This window comes from Lonchura striata, chromosome 19, assembly GCF_050655825.1.
Source record: "Lonchura striata isolate lonStrDom1 chromosome 19, ASM5065582v1, whole genome shotgun sequence".
Taxonomy (NCBI): domain Eukaryota; kingdom Metazoa; phylum Chordata; class Aves; order Passeriformes; family Estrildidae; genus Lonchura; species Lonchura striata.
Window position 1 is genome coordinate 10,321,163 of NC_140721.1, and position 22,950 is coordinate 10,344,112.

At 48.4% G+C, this 22,950-nt stretch overlaps 1 protein-coding gene and 1 long non-coding RNA gene across 3 annotated transcripts in view; one reads left to right on the top strand and one right to left on the bottom strand.

Moving 5' to 3' along the window:
- Positions 1 to 605: 605 nt before the first annotated feature.
- On the bottom strand, positions 606 to 5,408 carry LOC110472028 (uncharacterized). The gene is made up of 3 exons (XR_013340968.2): positions 5,078 to 5,408; positions 4,849 to 4,923; positions 606 to 1,647 (listed from the first exon to the last, which is right to left on the bottom strand). It is a non-coding gene; the product is annotated as an uncharacterized LOC110472028 (long non-coding RNA).
- A 671-nt stretch (positions 5,409 to 6,079) lies between these two features.
- Positions 6,080 to 22,950, top strand: part of GALNT17 (polypeptide N-acetylgalactosaminyltransferase 17) — a 214,300-nt gene continuing 197,429 nt past the window's right edge. The window contains exon 1 of one of the 2 annotated variants that reach the window (XM_077787478.2): positions 6,080 to 6,544. In XM_077787478.2, coding sequence (XP_077643604.1) covers positions 6,307 to 6,544 — 238 coding nt within the window. In that variant the 5' untranslated portion in view covers positions 6,080 to 6,306. The remainder of the gene's footprint in view (positions 6,545 to 22,950) is intronic. The other variant, XM_085557121.1, reaches the window with a different exon arrangement.

Here is a 22,950-nt window from a genome sequence, read left to right on the forward strand (position 1 = left end):
GGTGCTGCTCAGGGCCCAGCAGCTGAGTGTGTCAGCCTGGGGCTCGAGGGTCTGGTGACCAACACCTCTTGTCCTGAAGGCTCCTCAAGGCTTCGGTCCTGGCTGGGTCCTTTGTGTCACCTCTTGGTTTCCTCAGGAATTTAAACCCCAGGGAATGGCTCCCACTGCCAGAGGGCAGGGATGGATGGGATATGGGGCAGGAATTGTTCCTGGGAGGGTGGCACAGGTGCCCAGAGCAGCTGTGGCTGCCCCTGGATCCCTGGCAGTGCCCAAGGCCAGGCTGGACAGGGCTGGGAGCAGCCTGGGACAGTGGGAGGTGTCCCTGCCATGGCAGGGGTGCACTGGATGGGATTTAAGGTCCTTTCCAACCCAGACCATTTTGGGATTCTGTTTTTTTTTTTGTTTGTTTTTTTTTTTGTTGTTGTTTGTTTGTTTGTTTGTTTGTTTGTTTGTTTTTGTTTTGTTTTTGTTTTTGTTTTTGTTTTTGTTTTTCCAAAGGTCTACAAGTATCTTTTTGTTTGCTGGTGTAACAAATCAGCAAGCCCTGGCTCAAGGACTATTGGGTGATGATCAGGTGCTGAAATAACTTAGACCATGCAAGTATCTTCTGTAATAAAAAAGAAATAAGTGAGAATTTATTTTCTAATGATACAAGGAGTCAATATTTAAAATGGATTTTCTGTTTTTTTCAATGATTTATTAAAATTCCAATGAATTTGCTCCTCTTGCTCTTCTTCCTTCCCTCCTGTTTTTCAAGAAATAGGCTGAAGCTTTTCAAACCAGCTCTAATAATAAAATTATTTAAGAAGTAGGTTCTGGTCATCGAGATGAATATTAAAGTTCAAAGCAGCAAAACTGAAGAGTAGTTGACTTTAAGCTATGGTTTTGCTTTTTGCAAGTAAGTTCTTTAATTTCTGAAGTCAGTCAAAAGCTGAAGCCATTCTAGAACCTTTATAAATGCTGATCCTGAAAGATATTTATTGATAACCATAGCACAGATCTTTTTAATATCCTTGAGGGAACCATGCAGCAATCTCATATGCTAAAAGCACAATAAGTTGCTTGTTTTTTCACAGCATTTCCCTGATGTATCAGTGATGAGCTGTCCATGTTCACAGGCTGAACTTAAAAAATTCATGAAATATGAATGGAGTTATTGTAATATGCAACTAAATATGTTCCCAACTTTGAAGATAACACTGAGGAAAGTTACTTTTGGGCATTAGCTGTTCCCATAGTGGAGAAAAATGTTAAGGCTGGGGATAAAGAGTTCACTCCTTGATGTTAAATACGTGCCTGAAGTATGTCAGAAATGACTCTGAGAGAGCAGAGTGAACCATTAATTTCAGAATATCAGCTTCTGAAAATAATAAAACATCTTTCTATATAAGTTTTACTCCTTTCACCAGCCCAGGTCTCACAGTGATGTTGGTGACCCTTGCAGGGAGCAGATTCCACACGGAGAAAACTCCAGTGGGAAAACCAAAGAATTCATAGGCAACATGGAGTCTTAAATTCATCTACCTGATGAACATATGGCTTTCTCAAAGGTGGTTTTGGTAGCAAAGCAAGAAAACTGAGGCTGAATAATCAGGAATTCTTGAGAGCCTGAGAGAAAAAAGGGAAGATACAACTCCCAGGTACCACCTGAAAGCAAAGAAATAACACAGTTGCACTCACAGCACTCCATCCAGAACTCTCAGACTTTGAGGAAACAAAAATGGCTTTAAATGGAACCTTTTCTGTAGGTTTTTGTTTGGCTGTTTGGTGGGTTTTTTTGGTTTGGTTTTTTTTTTTTTTTTGGTTTTGTTTTGTTTTTCTTTTGCAGATCGCTGTTTTCATACAGGAGTTTGGTTATGGAAACGATAATTTATGCAATTCAAAGAAATTTAGCTAATAGACCCAAACTTTTTTTTTTTTCCTTTGAGCTGGTGGTACAAGGCTGGAAATGTAACTGGGTGCACCCAGGGATCATCTGGGTGAGGACCCAGCTGGTGCTGAGGGAAGGCACCTTTGCCCTGGAGAACCCCCAGCACTGGCAGAAGCTCCAGAGAGTAGCAGAAACTATTTTTTCCTGCCTGTTTTACATCTCCCAGATTGTGAAGACAGTCTGCCCCAGATCTGTCATGGTATCATGCTACCATCACACACTCCTGAAGCAATTGGGGGGTGATAGCTTCTGAAGATCCAGTTATTTTTGTATTTTTAATTCTTCTTCTGACTGGCAGCTTGTGTTGGTTGTATTTTAAGGAGCAAAGATTTCAGCTAAAGCATTACTGTGTCATTAACCAATCCATTGAATATTCATGATTTAGTGGATTCCCCCCCCTGCCCCCCCCCAAGAAGGAGAGAAGTAATTATTTTGGCTAGCACTTGAAAAGTGTGTGTGTGTGCTGTTCACAGAACTCTACTGGAATGGGCAAAAATAGAATTTTTCTATTAGACATGCAAACTGATCTCCTCTGCCTGATACTGATACATATCCTTTAGTTCTTGTTCTCCATTTAGTAACAATGTTTCAATCTTTTTTTTTTTTTTCTCGATAGGAATGTAATGAAACTGGGAAAAAAGGGAAAAAATAGAAGGAAAAAACCTTCAATATCTCCAGTGGAAGCTGAGCTATGCCTCAGTTGAACTCTGATTTAGAGAGTTGAGTCTTGACAGACCTTTTCAAGGGATCATTTCGTATTTGCTGTTGAAATTTAGTTCAGTGTTCTGGGGGTGCAAAGCTCAAAGGAAATATGGGTGGGGAAGCTGCTCTCAGGCCTTGGAATTCCACAAAGCATAACTTTTCCTGGTCGCCTACAGCCATGTCCTGTTGGTGTCCCTCTGCAGGGCAGGGTGACAGGAAAGAGACCCAGGTCATGCTAGAGGAAGTGAAATGAGATTTTAGGAAAATTTCATCACTGAGAGGGTGGTCAGGGCCTGGCACAGGCTGCCCACAGCAAGGTGGAGTCACCACCCCTGAAGTGTTCCAAAAACATGTGGGTGAGGATCTGGGGACAGGAGTTAGTGCTGAACAGGGTGGTGGGGCTGGGTTGATGTCTGCACTTGGATGACCTTGGAGGTCTTTCCCAACCTTGGTGATTCTGTGATTCTCCGATTCAGTGGACCCTTCGATGTTTGTTGTTATCTGAAGCATTCTGCTCTCCCTTGTCACTGCAGGGGAGGTACAGAGGGATGTGTTTGTGGATAATTCTGCAGGTCTGGTGACACAGGTGGCACTTGGCTCCTTGGCAGTCCCAGAGAGCTGAGCCTCGTTCAGAAAGTGCTGAGAGTGGTTGTCAGGACATACTGAAGGGAGTGTGATGCTTGGTGTGAATACTCTGGGGTTTGCTTGGTCTCCTCAGGCCAGAAGTGACTGTAATACAACTGAACAAAACTGAAATAACTTCTCCCAAGTGAAAGAAATGAAGGGAAAGTTGTTGCTGCTGCTGAGAGCAGCACAGCAGAAGGGGCCTGTGGAACATGGAATGCTGCAAACCAGTTCAGGAAGGGGACCAGCTTCTCCTCAGCCTGCTTCCCTTAGCAGTTCTGCAAAGGGAAGCAGTGCCCAGCTGCCCCTGAGGTCAGCAGCAGGGCCAGCTGTCCTGGAGGAGGTGTAGCTGGGCTGGGGACAGTCCCAGGTGATGGGATCCTTGTCAGCCAGCACAGCTTCAAAGTCTGCTGCTTGCCTCTCCTCAGATTAATACAACAGCAGCAGCCGCAACAGAAACCTGGGGAGCTTTTACAAGTGAATCTTTGTGGACAGGGCAGGGGAGCTCTTGGCTCATGTGTATTCTGACTTTTTAGCTCTCATGTTATTTCCCACACAGAGATTTTTTTCCTTGCATTTTTTGGACATCTTTATTTTCTCCTATTGTGCTGTCTCCCCCAGGACCACGCACTCATGGGTGCCAGGTGCCCTGTAGCCATGTGTCGCCCTAAGGGGACTTGAGCCTTTCTCCCTCCCTCCTGTTTTTTTTGAGATTTAATTCTACTCCTTTTTTGGGGGAAATGGTGGCAAAAATGCTCGCCTTCACCTTCAGCAAGGAGCTGCTTCAAATCCTTGCATTCTCTTTTTTAAGATCCTGAGATTATTTTTTTTTTCCATTGGGATCATCTGTAACAGCCATGTGCCAAAAGCCTGTAAATCCAGCTTTTTCCAAACTGGTTTATAATTAAAATAGATCTTGCTGCTTCTGTGTAATACACCAGCCTGACTTCAGTGGGAGCAGTGGTAATGAGAACAACGGGAATGGGTCTTTATCCCAGACTGCTTCAGAATAAGCAGCAGGTACTTTTCTGTTTGCACAAATATTTCTGCTCCTGACAATTAAAGCCATGTGGTTTCCCTTTTTGGTAAACTACTCTGCCAAGTTGGGTGGTGTTTGTTTATTTGTTTAATAAAAAGTGCTTTTATTTATAGAGAAGAAAAAATCTCAGTTGTCAGCTTTGGAAACAAACCTTCTGTTTATTGTGTGCCAAAACACCCCTATAGAACCCCCAAACCAGCCTCCCCTCCGTGCCTGCCAAAAGCTGATTTTCAGCAGTTGGTATTTCTAGCTCTATGTCATGCAAATCATTCCCATTTTCACCCTCTTAAATTGAACCTTAGTGGATGATGGACTGACCAGAGTATTTTAGGGTCTGACTATGAGTAATGTGCCTGTCTCTTCTCCAGATCTGTAGCAGGATCCTGGGTCTGAACATACAAGCCATGAAAGACTTCATGTGCAGTTAGGACATTAAAACTCCAAATCCTCCGAGGCAATTTTAGGTTTGTTTCCATGGCATTGATTTTTTGTTGGTTTTTTTTTTTTTTTTCCTTTTTAATTATGGCTTTAGGATGAGAGGGGTTATTCTTACCTTTTGAAAAGTTGCCTTGTAGGATACAATGGCTCAAGGTTGTTTGAATTTCTCATGCCTGTTGGTGCCATCTTTCTGAAAAGCAGAGTGAACATAAAAGCACGTGGATAAAGCTAGGAAAACAGGGTTATGGGTTGTTCAGTAGTGGCTGTACCCTCATGAGAAGATTCAGCATTCTGGCATTAAAACGTTGGATGTGAACTGCAGTTTATGATGTTTATCACTTTACCTCATGTCAGGGTTTGAGGTACAGGCGATCCTTGCTAATGACAGCCGTGACAGCTCTGAAGTCATTCCCTTGCTCCAGCACGGAGGAGCCTGGGGAAGCTTCCTTTGTCATTCCGTGCTAGGGCAGGGAAAGCCAGCGTTCCGAGGGAGACGACAGAGGTGCCATCCGGGAAAACCGGGAGAAGAGTGCAGGAGAGGCCCACGCACCGCCCCGGGGGCTCAAACTTTCTGTGACACGGAGCGCGTTACCGCAACCGGCCCCATCTCTGCCCGCTACAGCTCCGCGCTCCCCATCCCCTCACGGCTACAGCGCCCAGCGCTCCGATCCCCGCACGGCCCCGGCACCCAGCGCTCCCCATCCCCTCACGGCCCCGGCACCCAATACTCTCCATCCCCTCACAGCCCCGGCACCCAGCGCTCCCCATCCCCTCACGGCCCCGGCACCCAGCGCTCCCCATCCCCGCACGGCCCGGGCGCCCCGGCACTCCGCGCCCGCGCTCCCCGTCCCTCAGGGCCGGGGTTCGGTGCCCGGCCGCGCTGCCCGCTCGGCGCCGCCGCAGCCCCGGGACCCGCGGCGCGCTCGGGCCGCCATGCCGGGCTGTGGCGGCGGCGGGGCCGCTCTCCGCAGGCGCGGGGGCTCTGCCGCAGCCGCCGGCCCTGCGCGGCCGCTGCGCGGGGCGGGGGCTCCGCCGCGGCCGCCGTGCCGCCCCCTCCCCGGGCGCCGTGAGGGGCGGGCGCCCCGCGCCCCCGCCCGCCCCGGCCCCCTCCGCCCGCGCAGGGGGCGCCGGCTCGGCCCGCGCCGCGCAGCAGCGGCCGCGCTCCCCCCGCGGGCCGGCGGAGGCGGGAGGCGGGCGGGGGCCGGGCGCTGATGCCGGCGCCGCCGCCGCTGCTGCCGCAGGGCTCCTCGGCCCCGCGGCCGCTCCGCAGCCCCGGCGCGGCCGCCCTGCGCGGGGCATGAAGTTGCGGCGGCGGCGGCAGCGCGGCGGGCGGAGCGGGGCGGGCGGCCCCGGCCGCGCCTCCTCTGCGGGGTCGTAGTCCCGAGCGGGCTCGCCGCGCCCGGGCTCGCGGTGCCGCTGCTCGCCAGCCCTCCCGCTCCGCTCGCCGCTCCGCTGCAGCTCGGCCGGCCGGGGCGCGCTCCCCGCGATGTGCGCGCAGCGGCGGGCGGCCGCCGGCCCGCTCCCATAGCCCTGCCGGCAGCGCGGCGGCTGGCGGGGCCCCTCGGGAAGTTTGATGGCTTCTTTGAGGAGAGTCAAAGTCCTGCTGGTGTTAAACCTGATCGCCGTGGCTGGCTTCGTCCTCTTCCTGGCCAAGTGCAGACCCATCACTACCAAGAGCGGCGACTCCTACCATGACATCCATCCCAGGGCAGAAGTGGCCAACTTGACAGCCCGCGGCGTCAGCTCCATCCAGGATGCAGTGCTGAAGAGGCTCTCGCTCCTAGAAGACATAGTCTACAGGCAGCTGAATGGTAGGAGCAGTTCTCTTGCTCTTTAATGCCTTCGGGGTAGGGTGATGGTGCATCGAGGCTCGGAGCAGGTGCCCGCCTTGCCTGAAGTTTGCATGACGGACCCCTGCTCTCCCCTCTGCTGGTGTGCAAACGGAGTCTCAACAGACTGAATCGATTTAGCATCTGATTTCCAAGTTCTGTGTGTGTCTAAAGCTCGGGGTACCTTGCACAGGATGGAAGGAAATGGTAATAACAGAATGCTGCCTTTCAGATTTATAGCAGTGGTCAGAAAATGACAGCGGCACGATTTCTGCATCAAACGAGCCGGGTGTGCGGCGGGTGAACACGGGTTGGAGCAGCGCAGGGTGTATTGATCGGGGGAATGGCTTTTACTCCCACAGAGCTGGGTTTGGAAAAGGAGTTTTCAAATGGCTCAAGTGTGTTGCATCATTTCAGTGCAGAAGGTCAGAAAGCAAAAAGCACTTTCTCTAAGAAGTTAAGCAAACTATTTAGTATTTCCTATGGCTCAGCACTGACAGCTGCTAATTAAAATCTCAAGTAATGCTTCTCTTTATAGCACAGAAAAGGGATTTCTATTAAAATCTCACCAGGTTCAGTAGCTCAGAGACGTAGAAAGGGAATTTTAAAGATGCTGTGCAGGATAGAGAAACACATTGTAAAGATGTAAGAAATCTAGGTGAGGTATCTAATTAAAACACTCACAGTGGAAGCTGATTTTTTTAAAGCTGTTTCCCACAGATTCACAACTGGGGGTGTAATTTCAATCAAGGGTCTTGCTTATTGCTTCCAATCTCCGAAGCTTTAATCCCTGCAAGTTTCTGTGTGTTGGAACGAGCAGAGTTGGTGTTCCTGGCAGTGTCAGTGTGATTCCCTCTCCGAGTTTGGAATATGGTGCTGTGCTGAGCCAGGAACTGGTGTGTGCTGTGTCTCGGTGCTGAGCCTGAGCTGTAGCTGGTGTCACTGTGCACCCAGGAGGAGAAGCAGGTGCAGGGAGGCAGCGTGGCTTTCCTGGAGCACTTGGCTCGGGCAGTGGCTTTGGGGACAGCACTGGAGTACTCAGAGGAGGAGGAAAGTGTTACTGATATTCCTACCTTACACGCTTGCATGAGACACCTGTCCTGCCTGTGCCTGGCACCATGAGATGCTGAAACAGCACTGGTGAGCGATAAACAGAGGAGAAGCGTGAGGAATAAGGTAGGAAGTTGAATGTTATTTGCAATCAAACTGTGAAATTGCCTGCTCCTGGATCCTGCCAGGGCAGAAGTTTCCAGGAGGATTTAGACAGTTACTTGGGCAATAACTGCAGCTCAAGATAAGAGCCCTTATTCCAGGACTCTGGATCAGGATAGGACAAGATCATGCAGCAGTCTGCCATCCCTGCAGACACAGGGTGAGCTGGGGTTATCACTTACTGCCCTTCTGTGCAGGTTAACCTGGGGCTCCCCACTCTGCCCTGCCCTGCTGGTGAGAGGAGCTGCAGGGGCAGGAGCAGGTCAGTGCTGTCCCCAGGCTGCTGTGGGCATGGGCAGCGCTGTCTGGAGCCTGCTCAGTGCTGAGCAGCAGTCGTGCACCTACACACCAGGGGAGGCAGAGAGGGAATAGATATGTTGGCATATCACAAACGTTTTCTCAGGGCAGGCAGAAAGCTGAGCACATAAGTGTGACATCTTGTCTGGCCTCTGCATCCTGGGGTGATTTATAGCAGCGCTGATCAGTCTGGCTAAAAAATAGCTCTGGCACAGCACTTATGTAACTTTGGGTCAAGTGTATATTTGGTACATGTGGTTTTGAGAGAAGCTCAGTGCTCTGAGGGGTGGCTGTGGGCTGTGCTTCAGCAAGGCTGGGCTTTGCAGTAAGATGTAGGGGGGCCATCCCCACCCTCCAGCACTGAAAGGAAACAGTCAGGGGCACTGGGACAGCCCCCGGGACTAAGAATGAGGAGCAGCTGGATTGGATTTCCTGCCAGGAATCTTCTGTGCCTAGATAAGCATTCACCCTGGGCACTTGAGGAACACCTAAAATCTCCTGCCTGCTGGAAGTGTGCAAATAGGAGCTCACTACTTCTCTTTGATTTTTGTGTGGGTAGTTTTGTGCTGGTGCCTCAGAAACCCCACTTCAGCTCTGGGCCAAGCTCAGACACACTGCACAACGACACACTGAGAGATGAGAATTCTCTCTTAGTTCTCAAAGGTCATGTTTCACTTAAAATCTGACATATGGTTAAGCAGCTACAAAATAATGGAATAAAGTTGTCTCAGTTTGAAAAGACAGGTGTGTGCTAAGGAAGGCAGGAGCCTCCCTTGAAATGGAAAATATAAATCCCCTCCTTCTGAATTATTACAATTTTGAAATTAAGGGGCTCTCAGGCAAAGATACGGGAATAGGAATAACAGTTCTTTACCAGGAAAAATAAAATTCAAACACAATAGTACAAAAAAACCCAAACCACTGCCAGAGTCAGAATAGGCCCTGACCCCCTGTGTGTCAGGGAGGTGCCACAGTCCCATCCCAGGGGGGCTCAGCCCTCCTGCAGTGGCAGCTGTGCTTCTGCTGGAGCAGGATCCTGCACAAGGGGGGAGTTTTCCTCTGGAGCTCCAGGGCTGGGGGAGATGGGCCTGGGCTCCTCTGGGAATGCAGGGGGAAGAAAGCTGCTCCTCTGGGAATGCAGGGGGAAGGAAGCTGCTCCTCTGGGAATGCAGGGAGCAAAGGCTGCTGTGCTGTTCCCAGGTCAGATTGGATCCAGGTAGGAATGCTTGGCTCCTCCCCTGGGCAGAGCATCTCCCCATGGATGATGGAATTTTCTCAGCCATGCAGGGACACTCAGTGGCCATGAACAGCAGAGATCTCCTGGAGGGAGGATTGGCTGTGGGAGAGATAAAGAAAACCGCCCATGGACAGCAGAGAACTGCCCCAGCTCTGACAGATGGTGACAGAACACACACCCCCAGCTATATCTTCCAACCTAAGACAAAAGTATTATATATAGGGCTGCAAGGGGAAAGCCTGCATCTCACAGAGCATTGAGAAGTGTTTGTCCAAAGAGAGAAGCTACAGCCCAGTCTAGGTGCAGCCAGCTATGGATTTCTCCTGCATTATAGGACTTGGCTGGATTTCAGGGGGACTTGAAACCATCTTTAAAAACCTGAATGTCTTCAAAAGCTCAATTCTGTACAGATAAAATGAGCAATCTGATCATATCATTGCTGTGGGTTTGGTTTGTGAGTCACATAGTGTAAAGCGTATTTGAAATAACAGCTCTCAGTGGTACAGCAGCCCTCATGTTTTGTGTGTGTGTATTTATTTATCTCTGTAAAGGTTGGCCATAAAAACAAGGTAAACATCACTGCTTTGGCTCTGGGAAAGGAGAGATTTGACACAATCCTTCTTTCTGAATGGCGCTTGTTTGCCATGCTGTTCTGGAAATAACAGCAGGCTCCCTCTTACTCCTCACTGAGCAAGAAAAACTGTCCCAAACTGTCCCAAAGGTGGCCCAATCTGTACATTTGCTTTGTTCTTTCTAAAAGTTGGTTATTGCTCTTTAACTTGTTGGACAGGTAGTGTGCGGTTTGCTCTTTGCTGATCTCTAATTGAGTCTCCCACACAGAGGTCTGAGGGTGCCCTTTGGAATGGAGGGCTTTGTACGTGTAGGCACTGATCTGGTTGTTCAGAGGATTTTTAATTTCTGCAGTCCCTTTTATGGATAGAATTCTCTTGTCCAGCAAATATCCAGAGAAAGCTAATGAAGGTCAGAAAGGAATGTGTGTATTTTACTCTTGGTATTAACTAAAACTTGTCTTTTTGATCCAAGCCTGTTTTTTTATGTGCTGACATTTACACGAGTACAAATTGTGATCCAGCTTATTTCCAACTTTATGGAGATTTGCACAAATGAACTTTCCAGTTTGTGTTTACAAAGAGTGGGTTTCTGTGCTGTGTGACCAGGTGAGGAGCTGAAGGGAGCAGAGACTCAGAAGGGAGCACTCAGCATTTTCAGGAACCATGTGCTGCTTCCTGGGAAGTGCTGGGCAAAGTCTTCCCATTAGCTCATCCCATTCCTCTGGGGCTAATGTAGGAACCCATTGATGTCTATGAGGAATATGAGATATTGGGCATTTATAGGACCCAGAGACAGCAAAGGTGGTCCAAGCTTTGAACATCCCAGTGGCTGGAGGGTGAGTGACCTGTCTTGAGGAAAGCTCGTGTTTGTGCCCAGTGTCCAAAGGTACTGTGGGACCCTCTCAGGGGGATGGGCCAGTAAATGGTGCTGCCATTGGAAAACAGGGATTGCAGGAGGGAGAAAACTCTCAACAAACCCTGGGTACAGCCATCCCCTGTACCTGCCCTGTCTGAGCATCTGGAAAAGATGTCAGCAGGTCACCTGTGCTGCTCACTGGGGACCTGAGGAGCCTCCCAGGCAGCCACCTTCCAGCCTCTGTGTCCAGCAGAGGTCTGGCTCTTGGACTAAAGCCTCCAAGCAGTGTGAAGGCTGGAAACTCCCTCTCTGGTGCTTTGGATAGTGGTGGGTAGGGGTGGATTCACAGCAGCAGCTGACTCCAGTAAACGCTCGGCTGCCTGGAAGCCAACGTGACAGGAATGGTGTGGCACTACCTGAGCAGTGTGGAAAAATAGTACAGAAAGTCTGAACTTCAGGATAAATACTGGAAAGACAGAGAACAGAAGGGCATGACTGGCTCATCCAGAGCTCTTCTGTTAAATTTTATTTTGTGGTCGCTCAACAGGTCATAGAATCACAGAATGGTTTGGGTTGGAAGGGACCCAAAGACCACCCAGTTCCAGCCCTCTGCCATGGGCAAGGACAACTTCCACTATCCCAGGGTGCTTCAAGCCCCATTCAACTTGATATATAAGATCAGGGAGAATTAAAGCTATTTGCAAATTGTTGTAAAAGAGAGAGCAGTGATGAAGGAATGCTGAAGGGAAGCTGGCCAGAAGAGGGGCGAACAGAGAGGGTTTCTTCCCCTGTGCTAAAGAAATGCACAGATTAAACAGCTGCTTTTACCAAATGTTAATGTTGAAAAGGAACTTTACATTCCTTGGAGGTGAAATAAGCCTGTGTTCATTTTTTAAAGCAGCCTGCATCTGTGCTTTTGCACGTGGAATAATGTGAACATGTTGAGGTATGGCCAAATGCATGCCAGCAGCCTCCTGTGTTCTGGCTGTGCTCTCATCTGCTTATCCAATTAGGAAATTAACTTTGGGAGGGTTGCATATGGACATGGAGGCTGACACTGAACCACAGCCTCAGCACGGTGTTGCTATCCTTGTAAAGTGGCACTTAATTAACTTAAAACATTTTGGAGATACATGGATTTGTTTCCCATAAGGATAAGATAATGCTTATCTGCTCTAACACTTATCATCCTCCAAACACATTACAAACTTAGCTAACCACTCAGTATAGAAATTATATATGTAAATAAGGCAGACTAAAAGTGGTTTTATCAGTATCTAGGCAAATGTAATAGCACTACACCCACAGACTGGTAATATTAAGGTTTTAACAGGTAGATAATATATTAACTTAAATGCTAAGAAATTCCCCGATTAAGAAAAATAACGAAGTGTAAATAACTGAGAGGAGGGAAAAGCTGTTTGTAGGCAGAAGGGCCCAAACTTTAATGATGTTATTGAGCTAAAATAGTTCTTTATATGATCAGAGCCTTGATGGGTGAAATCCTTTGCTACAAGAAATGATGATGTGGAGATAAGGGATAACACGATGGGGATGTAGCTGCTGTGTTAACTGATCATTGTCACACAGCAGCTGGGATGCTGTTTCCCTGCCTGTCCCACTGCCTGGATGTTTCTGAAGTAGAAAATAACTGTATTATGTAGGATGGCCTTTACATATTATATAGGAACTTGATAAAATTGCCACTTTAACACTTAGGATATACCAAACAGATTTAGTTTTCATATTCTTTATTAAGAATCATGAAAATTATGCATTCAGTACCTGCTTTTAGAAGTTCTCAGCCTAAACTTTCTCACAGCAGGAGAGAGGTCTGCACAGGCTCAAGGCACCTGAGAGCTGCTGCCTGTAAATTATTCTTAGCAGGTTCCTGAGAATTGGGTTTGATACTGATAAAGGAATGAAAAAAGGAAGTACTTCTTAGACAAATAATAGAGTTAAAAGGTGAAGCTTGATACAGACATTTGGAAGCATCTGGAAGCTCAGACATTAATGTGACATTTAGTTTGCAACCCATCTGACAAGGAACAGGTAGATAATTTTGGGGTTTGATGGTTGTTTGGCATCACGATCCAAATATTCCCTGACATTGACAATGAATGAGTAATAAGCCAGTAACACATTTGTCGTGCAGAGACAACACAGGATTCATGGGATGCAACAGCAGTGACCAGAATACAGTGACAACAGTGGTGTTTTAGTTTTGCATATTAATTGAGGCCTCCCTGAATGGGGAAGCAACCTTTCCGGGCTGGTAGAATTCACAAAGGTACATTAGATTTGCACTGCCTATTTAGCTGAGCAACTATGAGAAATATCTCCCCAGGGATACAAAACACCCAGGAAGGTGCTGTAATTATGTGAATAATAGTGCTGCTTGCAAGCCTCAGTCTGGATCAGGAGTGTCCTATTGTGTCTCCAGGGAGAGACACTCGGAGTTGGATTTATTTGGAGAAGCATGGGCACCTAGAGATGTTTCAGTGCCTGGAGGCTTCCAGCTGCCACTCCAGAGGGCAGGACTCTGCCCATGGTGTTCTCCCCTGCTGGGCTCCCAAAGCATCCTGGATACCCCAAGCCCTTTGGGGTGGCAGCAGGAATTGCTGAGGAGCAGTCCTGTGCTTGCTGTCTTGGAGATCTCCCCTCCTGACCAGGCAGGACCGATGGATGAAGTTGGCTTTAGGCATGTGCTGTCCATGTGCTTGGATTTTGGGGACTCTTCTGGTCCATTCCAGGCCATCGTCCCTCCTTATCCTCTCCTGGCAGAGAACACGAGTGTTGCTGATCAGAAAATGCAGCCTGTGAGAAACCCACCTGTTAACAACAGCAAAGGGAAATGAGCCTGCTCAGGTGACCAAGGAGGATTTACTAATTTTGTGACTCACGCCACTAATCTTTGCCTAAAATGGAACATCTGCTCCAGATGTTGCTGGCAGGCTGCCACTTCCCAGCTCCTCAGACATGCCTGAGCTGTGGGGTGTAGCTGAGGCCATTCTGCATGCTGATAGATTACATTTAAAAGAGAGGCTTATTTTTGGTAAGATGTCCTTATCAAAGTCTGCAAAGGGCTGTTCAAGCTGAATACTCCGAAGTATTGACCCTCCCGTGAGTCAACAGCAGTGATTCAACTCCAGAAATGTATTGGAGCAGCATGGAGATTATATTTCCTAAACAGTTCTGGGAGTAAAAGCAACTGTATTTTCCAGCTCCCAGTCCCCACGGTCAGATTTGTTCTAGAAATTGTTGAATGCTTTACACCTTAGAGCTACAAGCCTTGCTATTTCTGCCTATAAATCTAATAGCTATCGACCCACATGCTGACATCCCCTGACGGTTATCTAAAAATAGTGCAGGAATGATGCAATGAGACGTAAAACTGTGAGGAGAGGGCTGTGCTGAGCCATCACAGCCTGTTCTGGCTGCAGCTCAGGGCTCTGCTGCTCAGGTCCTTGGGGGGATGCAAAGTTGTTGCCTGAAAAAGGAAGAAGATTCCTGGTGAGTTGGATAAAAATCACAGTTTGCGTTTTCCTTTTTAAAATCTGATACTTGGCACCGGCACAGCGCTTGCTGTGTAATGAATCCCAGTTCTGTGATCCTGGGAGTCACTCTGATCCCTGATACCCCAGAGAGCAATGCCAAGGGCTGTCTGCCATGTCCCAGCACTTGTTCTGCTTTGGAACAGGAAACACCGACAGCATCACCGGGTCTCTGCTGTGGGAGTAATCTGAGAGCTCTGCTTTAATGGGTTTGTTAAAAGAAGGGATCTCCATGGGCTCTGCGACCCAGGCTGCTGTGAGGAGCGCCGTTCTTCCTGCTGACAGGGAAAATGAGAGATCTCTGGAGCTCTGGGGACGTCTCACACACAGTCAGTCAGCACATCTTCCCTCGCAGCTGGTGGGCCGTGGTGCACAGGGGGATTTAATTCCAGAGCAGTAAAACCACCATGGGATGATTAGGAAGGAAGGAGAGAACTGGAATCCTTGGTCCCTCTCCCCTTTAATACCCTTATTATGTGCAAGTGGAAATGACCTAGAATCACAGACTGGGTTGGGTTGGAAAGGACCTTAAAGCCCATCCTATTCCACCTCTACCATAGGCAGGACACCTTCCACTGTCCCACGCTGCTCCAGGCCCCATGCAACCTGGCCTTGGGCACTCCCAGAGATCCAGGGGCAGCCACAGCCTCTCTGGGTAACCTTGACTCTGGGTGAGAGTGAAGAATTCCTTCCCAATATCCCATGTAGCCCTGCCCTTTGTCAGTTTGAAGCCCTTTGGTTTGTGTCACTTGCCATGGTTTGAGGTGTGAGTGTCCCCAGAACCTCTGTGGCTCTGGATGGGGAAGGCTCAGGCTGGGAAGAGCTGGGCTGTGCCATGTGCTGCGTCTGAGCATCCTTGATCCCTCTGACTGCATTCCCCAGCACCCAGAGGGAATACAGGGCTTCCTTTGCTCCCATCTCTTCCATGGAACAGCAGAGCCTTTCTGTGTTGGTGGGCCCTGGAAATCCAGATTGCTGTTCCTTGGTGTCTAAGTGCTGACACAGAAAGCAGAAAGCCATCACAAGAGAGAAATCAGCAGTGGATTAACAGACACCAGCAGAGCCCCAGCCAAGTTATTCTGAGTGTTTCCTTGAGCTGCAGAGCCTCAGAGAGCCGTGCAAGGTTTCTTACCTGCTGGTTGTCAGAATTTACTGAACCTTAGTTTTAATCTTTATTAGCTTATTCAGTGTTTTGGGCAGGGTAATGGCTTGTTGTGGTTGTGCCTGTTCTCAGAGCGTAAAGTGAGAAGGTTAATTTTTAAATGACAATTAAAATCTCTTCCTGGGTCTTTGCCTATATTACACTTTAAATTAAATCATGAGGGCACTCACGTTTGCACCAAATTACTGCTAATTCTTCCAAAGCAGTTGCTTGATCACACTTTACAAACACAAAGCAGAGGAGGAGAATAAAAAAGTGAAAAGCCATTTAATGAATTTTAAAGCTCGCTTGTATTTCATTATTGGATTTCAAATTTTTGTTGACCTTTGTGTGTTTTTAGTATTTGCTGACTTCAGAGAGGTGGGCTGGAACATCAAATGCTTTAAATAGCTGGGAACATAAACCCCCTGTTCTGCTGGATTTCATTGCAGTATTTCCTCTTTGCATTGACAAGACAATAACAGTAATAACCATTATCCTGGTGTAAACCATGTTGTATCTTACCCTTTGCTAAGTGTAGCCCAAGCACCATAATGTGGGATTTCAGTTTCCTGGAAGTTGTTGCTCTTGTCATCAGGAGGGACTGGTGTCAGCACTGAGTGCAGCAGGATCCAGCAGGAAAGGTTTGGGGCTCGGTTTTAACTCTGATGTTTTGTGCGATGTTCCACCAGTCGCACAGAATAATATTAGAAAAAATACATAAATTAGGGATTTATGTTTCCTTATATAGTACTGAAGGGATGTTCAAGGACAGGAAGACATGAGGTTTTTATGTGGGGGATGATGCGAGAACAAAGAAAACCTTGCAGATGAGTTTTGGTTATTTGAAGATATTTGGAACTGGCATCAAAGAGGTGGGAACAGCAAAAGTCAGGCAGGAGAGATGCTGGGTGTGTTTCTTCCTCCTTAGGGAATCCCATGGACTGGCTCGGGCTGGGAGGGAGCCCAGAGGTGCCTGTGCCACCTCCCTGGGTGGCATCCCAGAGCCCAGGGCACAGCATTGTGTGCAGAGGCTGGGCAGGATCCCCGCTGAGGGAGACTCCAGCCCCTCCCTGGGCAGCCTGGGCAGGGCTGGCACTGCCCAGGGCAGAAGTTGTGCCTCCTGTGCAGGGGCAGCTCCTGGGCATCCGTTCCAAGGGCTGGGCTGGAACCTGGATGAAGCAATTCCCTCTCCCTCTTCCTGTCCCCAATATTTGGTTCTGTAAACCAGTGGCTGTTCCCAAACCACTTAATAAAAATCATGCAGAATAGAGCAAAAGATTAGGTAGAGGGAAAATTAGACCTAAAGTTGTATTAATTCCCTGTCACTTTTGGATTTCAGACTCCTCTTGGTTTAAATCTTTTTATTAATTGCATTATGATTTTGGTGAAGGGAAGATATGTTAGAAAATGAAATAATAGAATCATAGAATATCCTGAGCTGGAAGAGGCCCACAAGGATCATCCAGCCCAGCCCATGGCCATGCACTGGACACCCCAACAATTAATAAAGCAATTATTAAAGGGACACACAGAGGGACCGTGGCTGTGGGAAGCTGGGGGAACCAGAAGTTTCAGTTTGGAGGAGCAGGTGCTGCTGATGTGGTGGGGGCTCTTTGGATCAAGGGACAGGGTGGACCCTGCCAGTCTGGTTTTCAGGCCCCTCAGGTTGGAAGTCAGGAACAAACCTTCAGCCTCAGGAGAAATAAATGACTGATTTACCCATGGGGTGAGGGAGCTGCTGTATCTGCCATGAAGGGGAATGGTTGACATGTGGGGCTGTTTGCTCGGGGCTGTTAGGAGGGGACAGTGAGTGAAGTGCATCATGCAGATGATTTATGGAGGTGCTGAGGCCCCTCAAACCTCCTGTCAGGAGTGTCTGGAGGGAGTTCCTGCCTCTTGCAGTGTCTGACATGGGAGGAGTTGTGGGATCAGGTCATATTGACTTGAGTTGCCTTTGGGTCAAGCCCTGAGTCAATACTGACTTTCTGGGGGAGTTTAATCGCTGTTCTGACAGACATGAAAGGGGCTAGGCCATAAAATGGGATTTTACACTTTTATCACTTTTTTCTTAGTAAGTTGCTCAACTTCCAAGTACTAATTAATGCTGTGTCCTTTCCACAAATTTTTCTTCCTACTGATGCTGTCTGATCTGAGAGCAGCGTCAGAGCTTGCAAATTAGGGCTGCCAGCCAGGCTGCAGTGGGGACAGAGAACAGGAAGGAATAAAACTTAGACATCACATCCCCATTGGAGGTTGTCAGCATAATTTATGGTCTTTGTGCAGCTGTTGGAAAATCCCTGAATTCCCTTGAATGTCCAGCTCTGCATATCCAGAAACACCCAGGTGCACTTCCAGAAATTCCAAAGAAATTTGATTTGGATATCCAGATTTACTCCAAAGCTACAGACCTGGGTGGAGACATCTCTGGTATCATTTTATTCTGAGGCTGCCCAGACTTTTCCAGCATGAGAAGCTGCTTTAATTTGTTTATAATTTTTCCAGTTAGACTGAGATGGTCGGATATTGTCAAGATCATGTTTGTCTGGAATGCCATCAAACTGGTCCACATGTTTCTGGGAAAGATATGTGAGAAGAATCACAGAATGTCCTGAGCTGGAAGGGATCCTCAAGGATCCCAGCCCAGCCCCTGGCCCTGCACAGACACCCCAACAATCCCAGCCTGGGCATCCCTGGGAGTTCCTGGAGCTTTGGCAGCCTTGGGGTAGTGCCCATTCCCTGTTCCATGTACCAAGAACTGGCACCATTGTCCTCATGGAGGGGCAAAAGTGCCTATAAAGGGAAAATGAGTGGAGTGATTCAACTGGCAGCTCAAAAAAAAAAAAAAATGGGGCTGATAAATCACAGTAGCAGAGAAGGGGGCAGATGAGGAGGCTGAGATGGGTGGGGACATTTGGAATTGAGGGATGGGGCATGGGATGGGACAGGGTGTCCAGGCAAGGAGCAGCAGTCCTGGGGCATCTCTGGTTTGCTTCAGGAGTATTTGAATGTGTGCAGCTGCTCTTTTTGTTACAAGTAGTGGGAAAGGAGCTTGAAAAAAAAGTATCTTTTCAACTCACTACTTTATGTACATGAAAGATAACTAAAAGGAGAGGTACTTCCAGAAGCCTGAATGGCAAATGTAGTCTTTGGAAGTTTGTTCTGCTTTGGTGATTCCAGTGTGAGCCTCGCTCAGGAGATGAGTGGGTGCAAAGCAGGGCAGGTATGATTAGCTGTGCAAAGCAAAACAATACAGTTGCTGTGGAAAAATTACAGGGTTTGTGCTGAAGCAGATATTTAACCTTTGTTTTTACAACTCCAGAAATAAAGCAGTTTGTTTCTTAATGTGGGTTTAAGTGCTGCAAGTGTGTGCTGACTGGGTTTTCACGTGGAATGGAAGAGATGCTGGGCTATTAATGTCTGGTTTAACGATCCCTTTTCCCATAACTCCTAATATTTGCCATTTACTAATTATGATGTTACAAAGTAGTTTGCATTTGCAGTAGATGTTTTAAATGCTGCAGCTGTTTTACTTTCAAGATAACTGCTGGTGACTTTTTGTTTTAAAGAAGTATTGTGTATTATTGGTGGTTTTTGAAGGTAGGCAGGAAGAGCTCACCTCAGACTGTTCTTTATTAAGAGGTTTTGATGTCCAGTGGAAGCTGAACTAGAAGAGCCAGAGGAACAGTGCTGGAGAGAACAGAAGTTTTCCGTGAGCATTGTTTTGTGGGGTAAACTCCTGTGAGTCAGCGAAGGTGTGCCCAGGGGTGCCTGCTGTGGGGCCCTTTGTGATGTACTTCTCTGTTTGTTTGTGCTTTTAAATACTTGGGATTTTCTGGCAGTTTTATTAGAGGGGAAATGTGTCTGTTTGAGAGGTCACAGGCTGGGCAGCAGCTTCTCAAGGAGATAGTGGAAATGAGAAGATTGGAGTGGTTTGTCCATGGCCCATTTTGCTGCTCCAAGGGACAGTGGGATGGGTCGGGTGACCTAATTTAGGGCCCTGCAGATGTTGTGAGGACACTGACCTTTGGTTTGCAGGGCAAGGCTGGGGAAGCAGGGGGGCTGCAGGAGTGGATTCTGTGGGGCATTGCTGGAAGCTTCCTCCATGTCCAAGGGAGCCAACACCAGCCAGCAGCTCCTGGGGAGATCCAGGGGGAGCAGAGACCCCCCTGCAGCCCCAGGAGGAGCCCAGGGCAGAGCAGGAGATGCCTGGGAGAGCTGTGATCCCATGGGAAGCCCCTGCTGGAGCAGGGTCCTGGCAGGCCCTGGGGATCCATGGAGAGAGGAGCCCACCTAGAACAGGTTTGCTGGAAGGACTCGTGACCCCACGGGAGGGACCCCACTGGGGCAGGTCCTGAAGGACTGAGCCCATGGGAAATGGGACCCACACTGGGGCAGCTCCTGAAGGACTGAGCCCATGGGAAATGGGACCCACACTGGGGCAGGTCCTGAAGGACTGAGCCCATGGGAAATGGGACCCACACTGGGGCAGTTTCTGCAGAATTCTCCCCTGGGAGGGATCCCAGGCTGGGGCAGGGGCAGAGGGTGAGGAGTCCAAGCCTTCTGGAGGAAGGAGCAGCAGGGAAATGTGTGATGGACTGACCACAGCCCCTTTCCCATCCCTGTGAGGTGCTGAGGAGGAGGGAGAATAAATCAGGAGTGAAGATGAGCCTGGGAAGAAAGGAGAGGTTTGGAGAAGGTGTTTTAAGAGTTGGGTTTATTTCTCAGTTTTCTACTCTGATTTGAAGGGTGATAAAGTGATTTCCCCCAGCTGAGTCTGTTTGCCCAGTTTGCCCAGCCAGGGTCACCCCACCACATCCTTGTTGTGTGAGTGACCTCCCTGCACAGCGTTCTCAGCCAGAGAAGTGGTAAAAAAAAACCCCGCTCATAAAGTGTGAATTAGGCTGGGGCTACAATTGAAGGAAAAAAGAAATGAGTAACTCAGAATTATTGGGATGTTCTGCAGGCAAGGCAAACCTGTTAGCTCAGCTGCCTGTTCCCTTTGCATGTTGTTTTACCTTGTATTTTGCATGTGTTGGTTTTTTTCTTAATCCTATTTCTCAATCACCTTCAGCAGAGGCAACTCCAGCTGTGACTTGACAGCTGCTACTGTCTTCTCCAGCATGTGCTGCCAAAATCCCAGTTGATTCTGGGGCTTAAGGCACAGTGCTACCTAATTTCTGTATTTTTGCCTACTATGAAATCATACATATTAATATTAATCATGTTTTTTCCAAATTCAGAAGCCTCCATAATATTGCAATGGCAGGTGTGCCCAGGCAGTAACTGGGCTTATGAGCTTGGCCTAGGCTGGAGCTTTGGGGTTGGATGGACTCAAGTCTTGAACTAAAACTTTCAGCTCTTAAGGAAGCTGAAGTGTGAGTGAAAACTTGGAGTGCACTCTCTTTACTTGACATCCTGTGAAATAATTCCTTGACTTGGCAGAAGGGGCTGTGGTGCCAGGGGTGGGATGTGCTGCAGGGCCTCGTGCTGAGTGTTGGGTGTGATCCTGCACACACCTGCCGTGGGTACCTTGAACTGAGCTCATTTCCTGCTGCTTTTAGCTCCAGGCTCCCTTTCTGCAGTCTGGAGGGCAATGAGCAAAAGCAATGAGCTTTGTTCATTGCTGCTGCTCTTAGAGGCAGAATCTGACCTGCAGCCCTCCCTTCTCTGAAAGTATTAAAATGAGAAATTTTCCCTTTCTTGCCTGATCCTTCCTTGGCATTTTCCACATCTCCATGCTGAGCCTTGGCTTAAAGCCTTAAGAGTTGAAACTTAAGAAACTGGGGAGGGGAAAAAAAGCTGATCCATGAATCTTCTGCCTGGATCAATGAAGCAAAAGAACAGGCTGAAGTTGCACAATTGGGAGTCAGGAGAAGTTTGCTCATGTGCTGTGTCAGGAGCTTGTACAGGCGATTATCTTCAGAGGTGCATAAGGCAAAAAGCTTTTCCAGTCTAAGGAACTTCCTTTTTACATGAGTTTTAAAATGCTGATTTTTAGTTTATTTTTTATAACCAAATTGCTGATAGGGGCATTCAAGTAATAATGAAATTTTTTGTGGTTCATTTTCTTTGACTTCTTTTTTAGATGTCACTACACAAAACCTTTCCAGTATTTGCCTCCTGTGAGCACTGGGATGCCTTTTCTTGCCTTTGGTTGCATTTCCTGCCCTTTGCACACTCAATCCTGCCAGGCCCCCAGAGCTTCCAAAAGGAGCTGGGCAGGAGCAGCCTGGGGTGCCCAGCCTTGGAGCAGAGCTTGCCTCCCCAGGTGTCACTTGTCACCTGTTCAGTGACCAGGGCTGGAACTGGGAGCAGCAGGAACATGTTCCATGAGTGCATGGGCACAGCTGAAGAATTTCTTTGTTCCTTGAATATTCCTGTTCTGAGGAACCAGCCTGGGAGAGCTGGGGGTGCTCACCTGGAGAGGAGAAGACTCCAGGAAGACTCAGAGGTTCTTGCAGAGCTTGAAGGGGCTCCAGGAGAGCTGGAGAGGGACTGGGGACAAGGGATGGAGGGACAGGACACAGGGAATGGCTCCCACTGCCAGAGGGCAGGGATGGATGGGATATTGGGAATTAGGAATTGTTCCCTGTGAGGGTGGAGAGGCCTTGGCACAGGTGCCCAGAGCAGCTGTGGCTGCCCCTGGATCCCTGGCAGTGCCCAAGGCCAGGCTGGACAGGGCTGGGAGCAGCCTGGGACAGTGGGAGGTGTCCCTGCCATGGCAGGGGGTGGAATGAGATGAGCTTTAAGGTCCCTTCCAGCCCAAACCATTCTGGGATTCTGTGAAACCACTGGTAGGGTTTAAAAGCCTGCAGTCCAACCTGCACATTTTTCTGAGGAGTGGGCCCTGCCTGCATCTCTTTGTGTGGGGAGGCTGGGAAAACCCAAGTAACTCTGGTTCCACCATTGCAGGGATTTCAGCAGGGCCAGGATCAGGCTTTGCTCCTGAGCTTTGTTCATTGCCAGTACCAATTGGAATGCTCTGTGCTAGGCTAATGGAATAAAAAGGTTGGGCCTAATTTTCAGGCTGAAATTGATGTAAGCTGGGCTTCTCTCATGTGAGTCCCTTGAGCTTTTTCATTCTAATTCGAGAGATTTTTTTTCTTCTTCTTCTTTCTTCCCCTTGCTAGGTCATGAAGAGCCTTTGTATTCCATTTGCATTGTGTTACCTGTCAGGGACATGGGCTTGTAGCTGTGGGCCACATTCAGATCTACCTGGGGGGCAGACACCTTGCAGCTGTCCTTCGTTTCTGTGCCTCAGGTTGGTTTTTCTCACAAGTACAGACACTTTCATATTTATACCCGTGACAGAAATAAATTAAATTAGTCTGAAATCACCCTTTGCTCTGACAATGCTCTGCACTTTTCTTACATTAAGGCGATAAGGAGAGGAACAAACCTGCTTTGAAGATGAGCTGATTTCCATAGCAGGCAGAGTGACCTACTTAAGGGGAGACGGGGAGTGAGTGGGGCTGGAAGTGGGCTCTTTATTTATTTATGTAATCTCCAAGTGTCT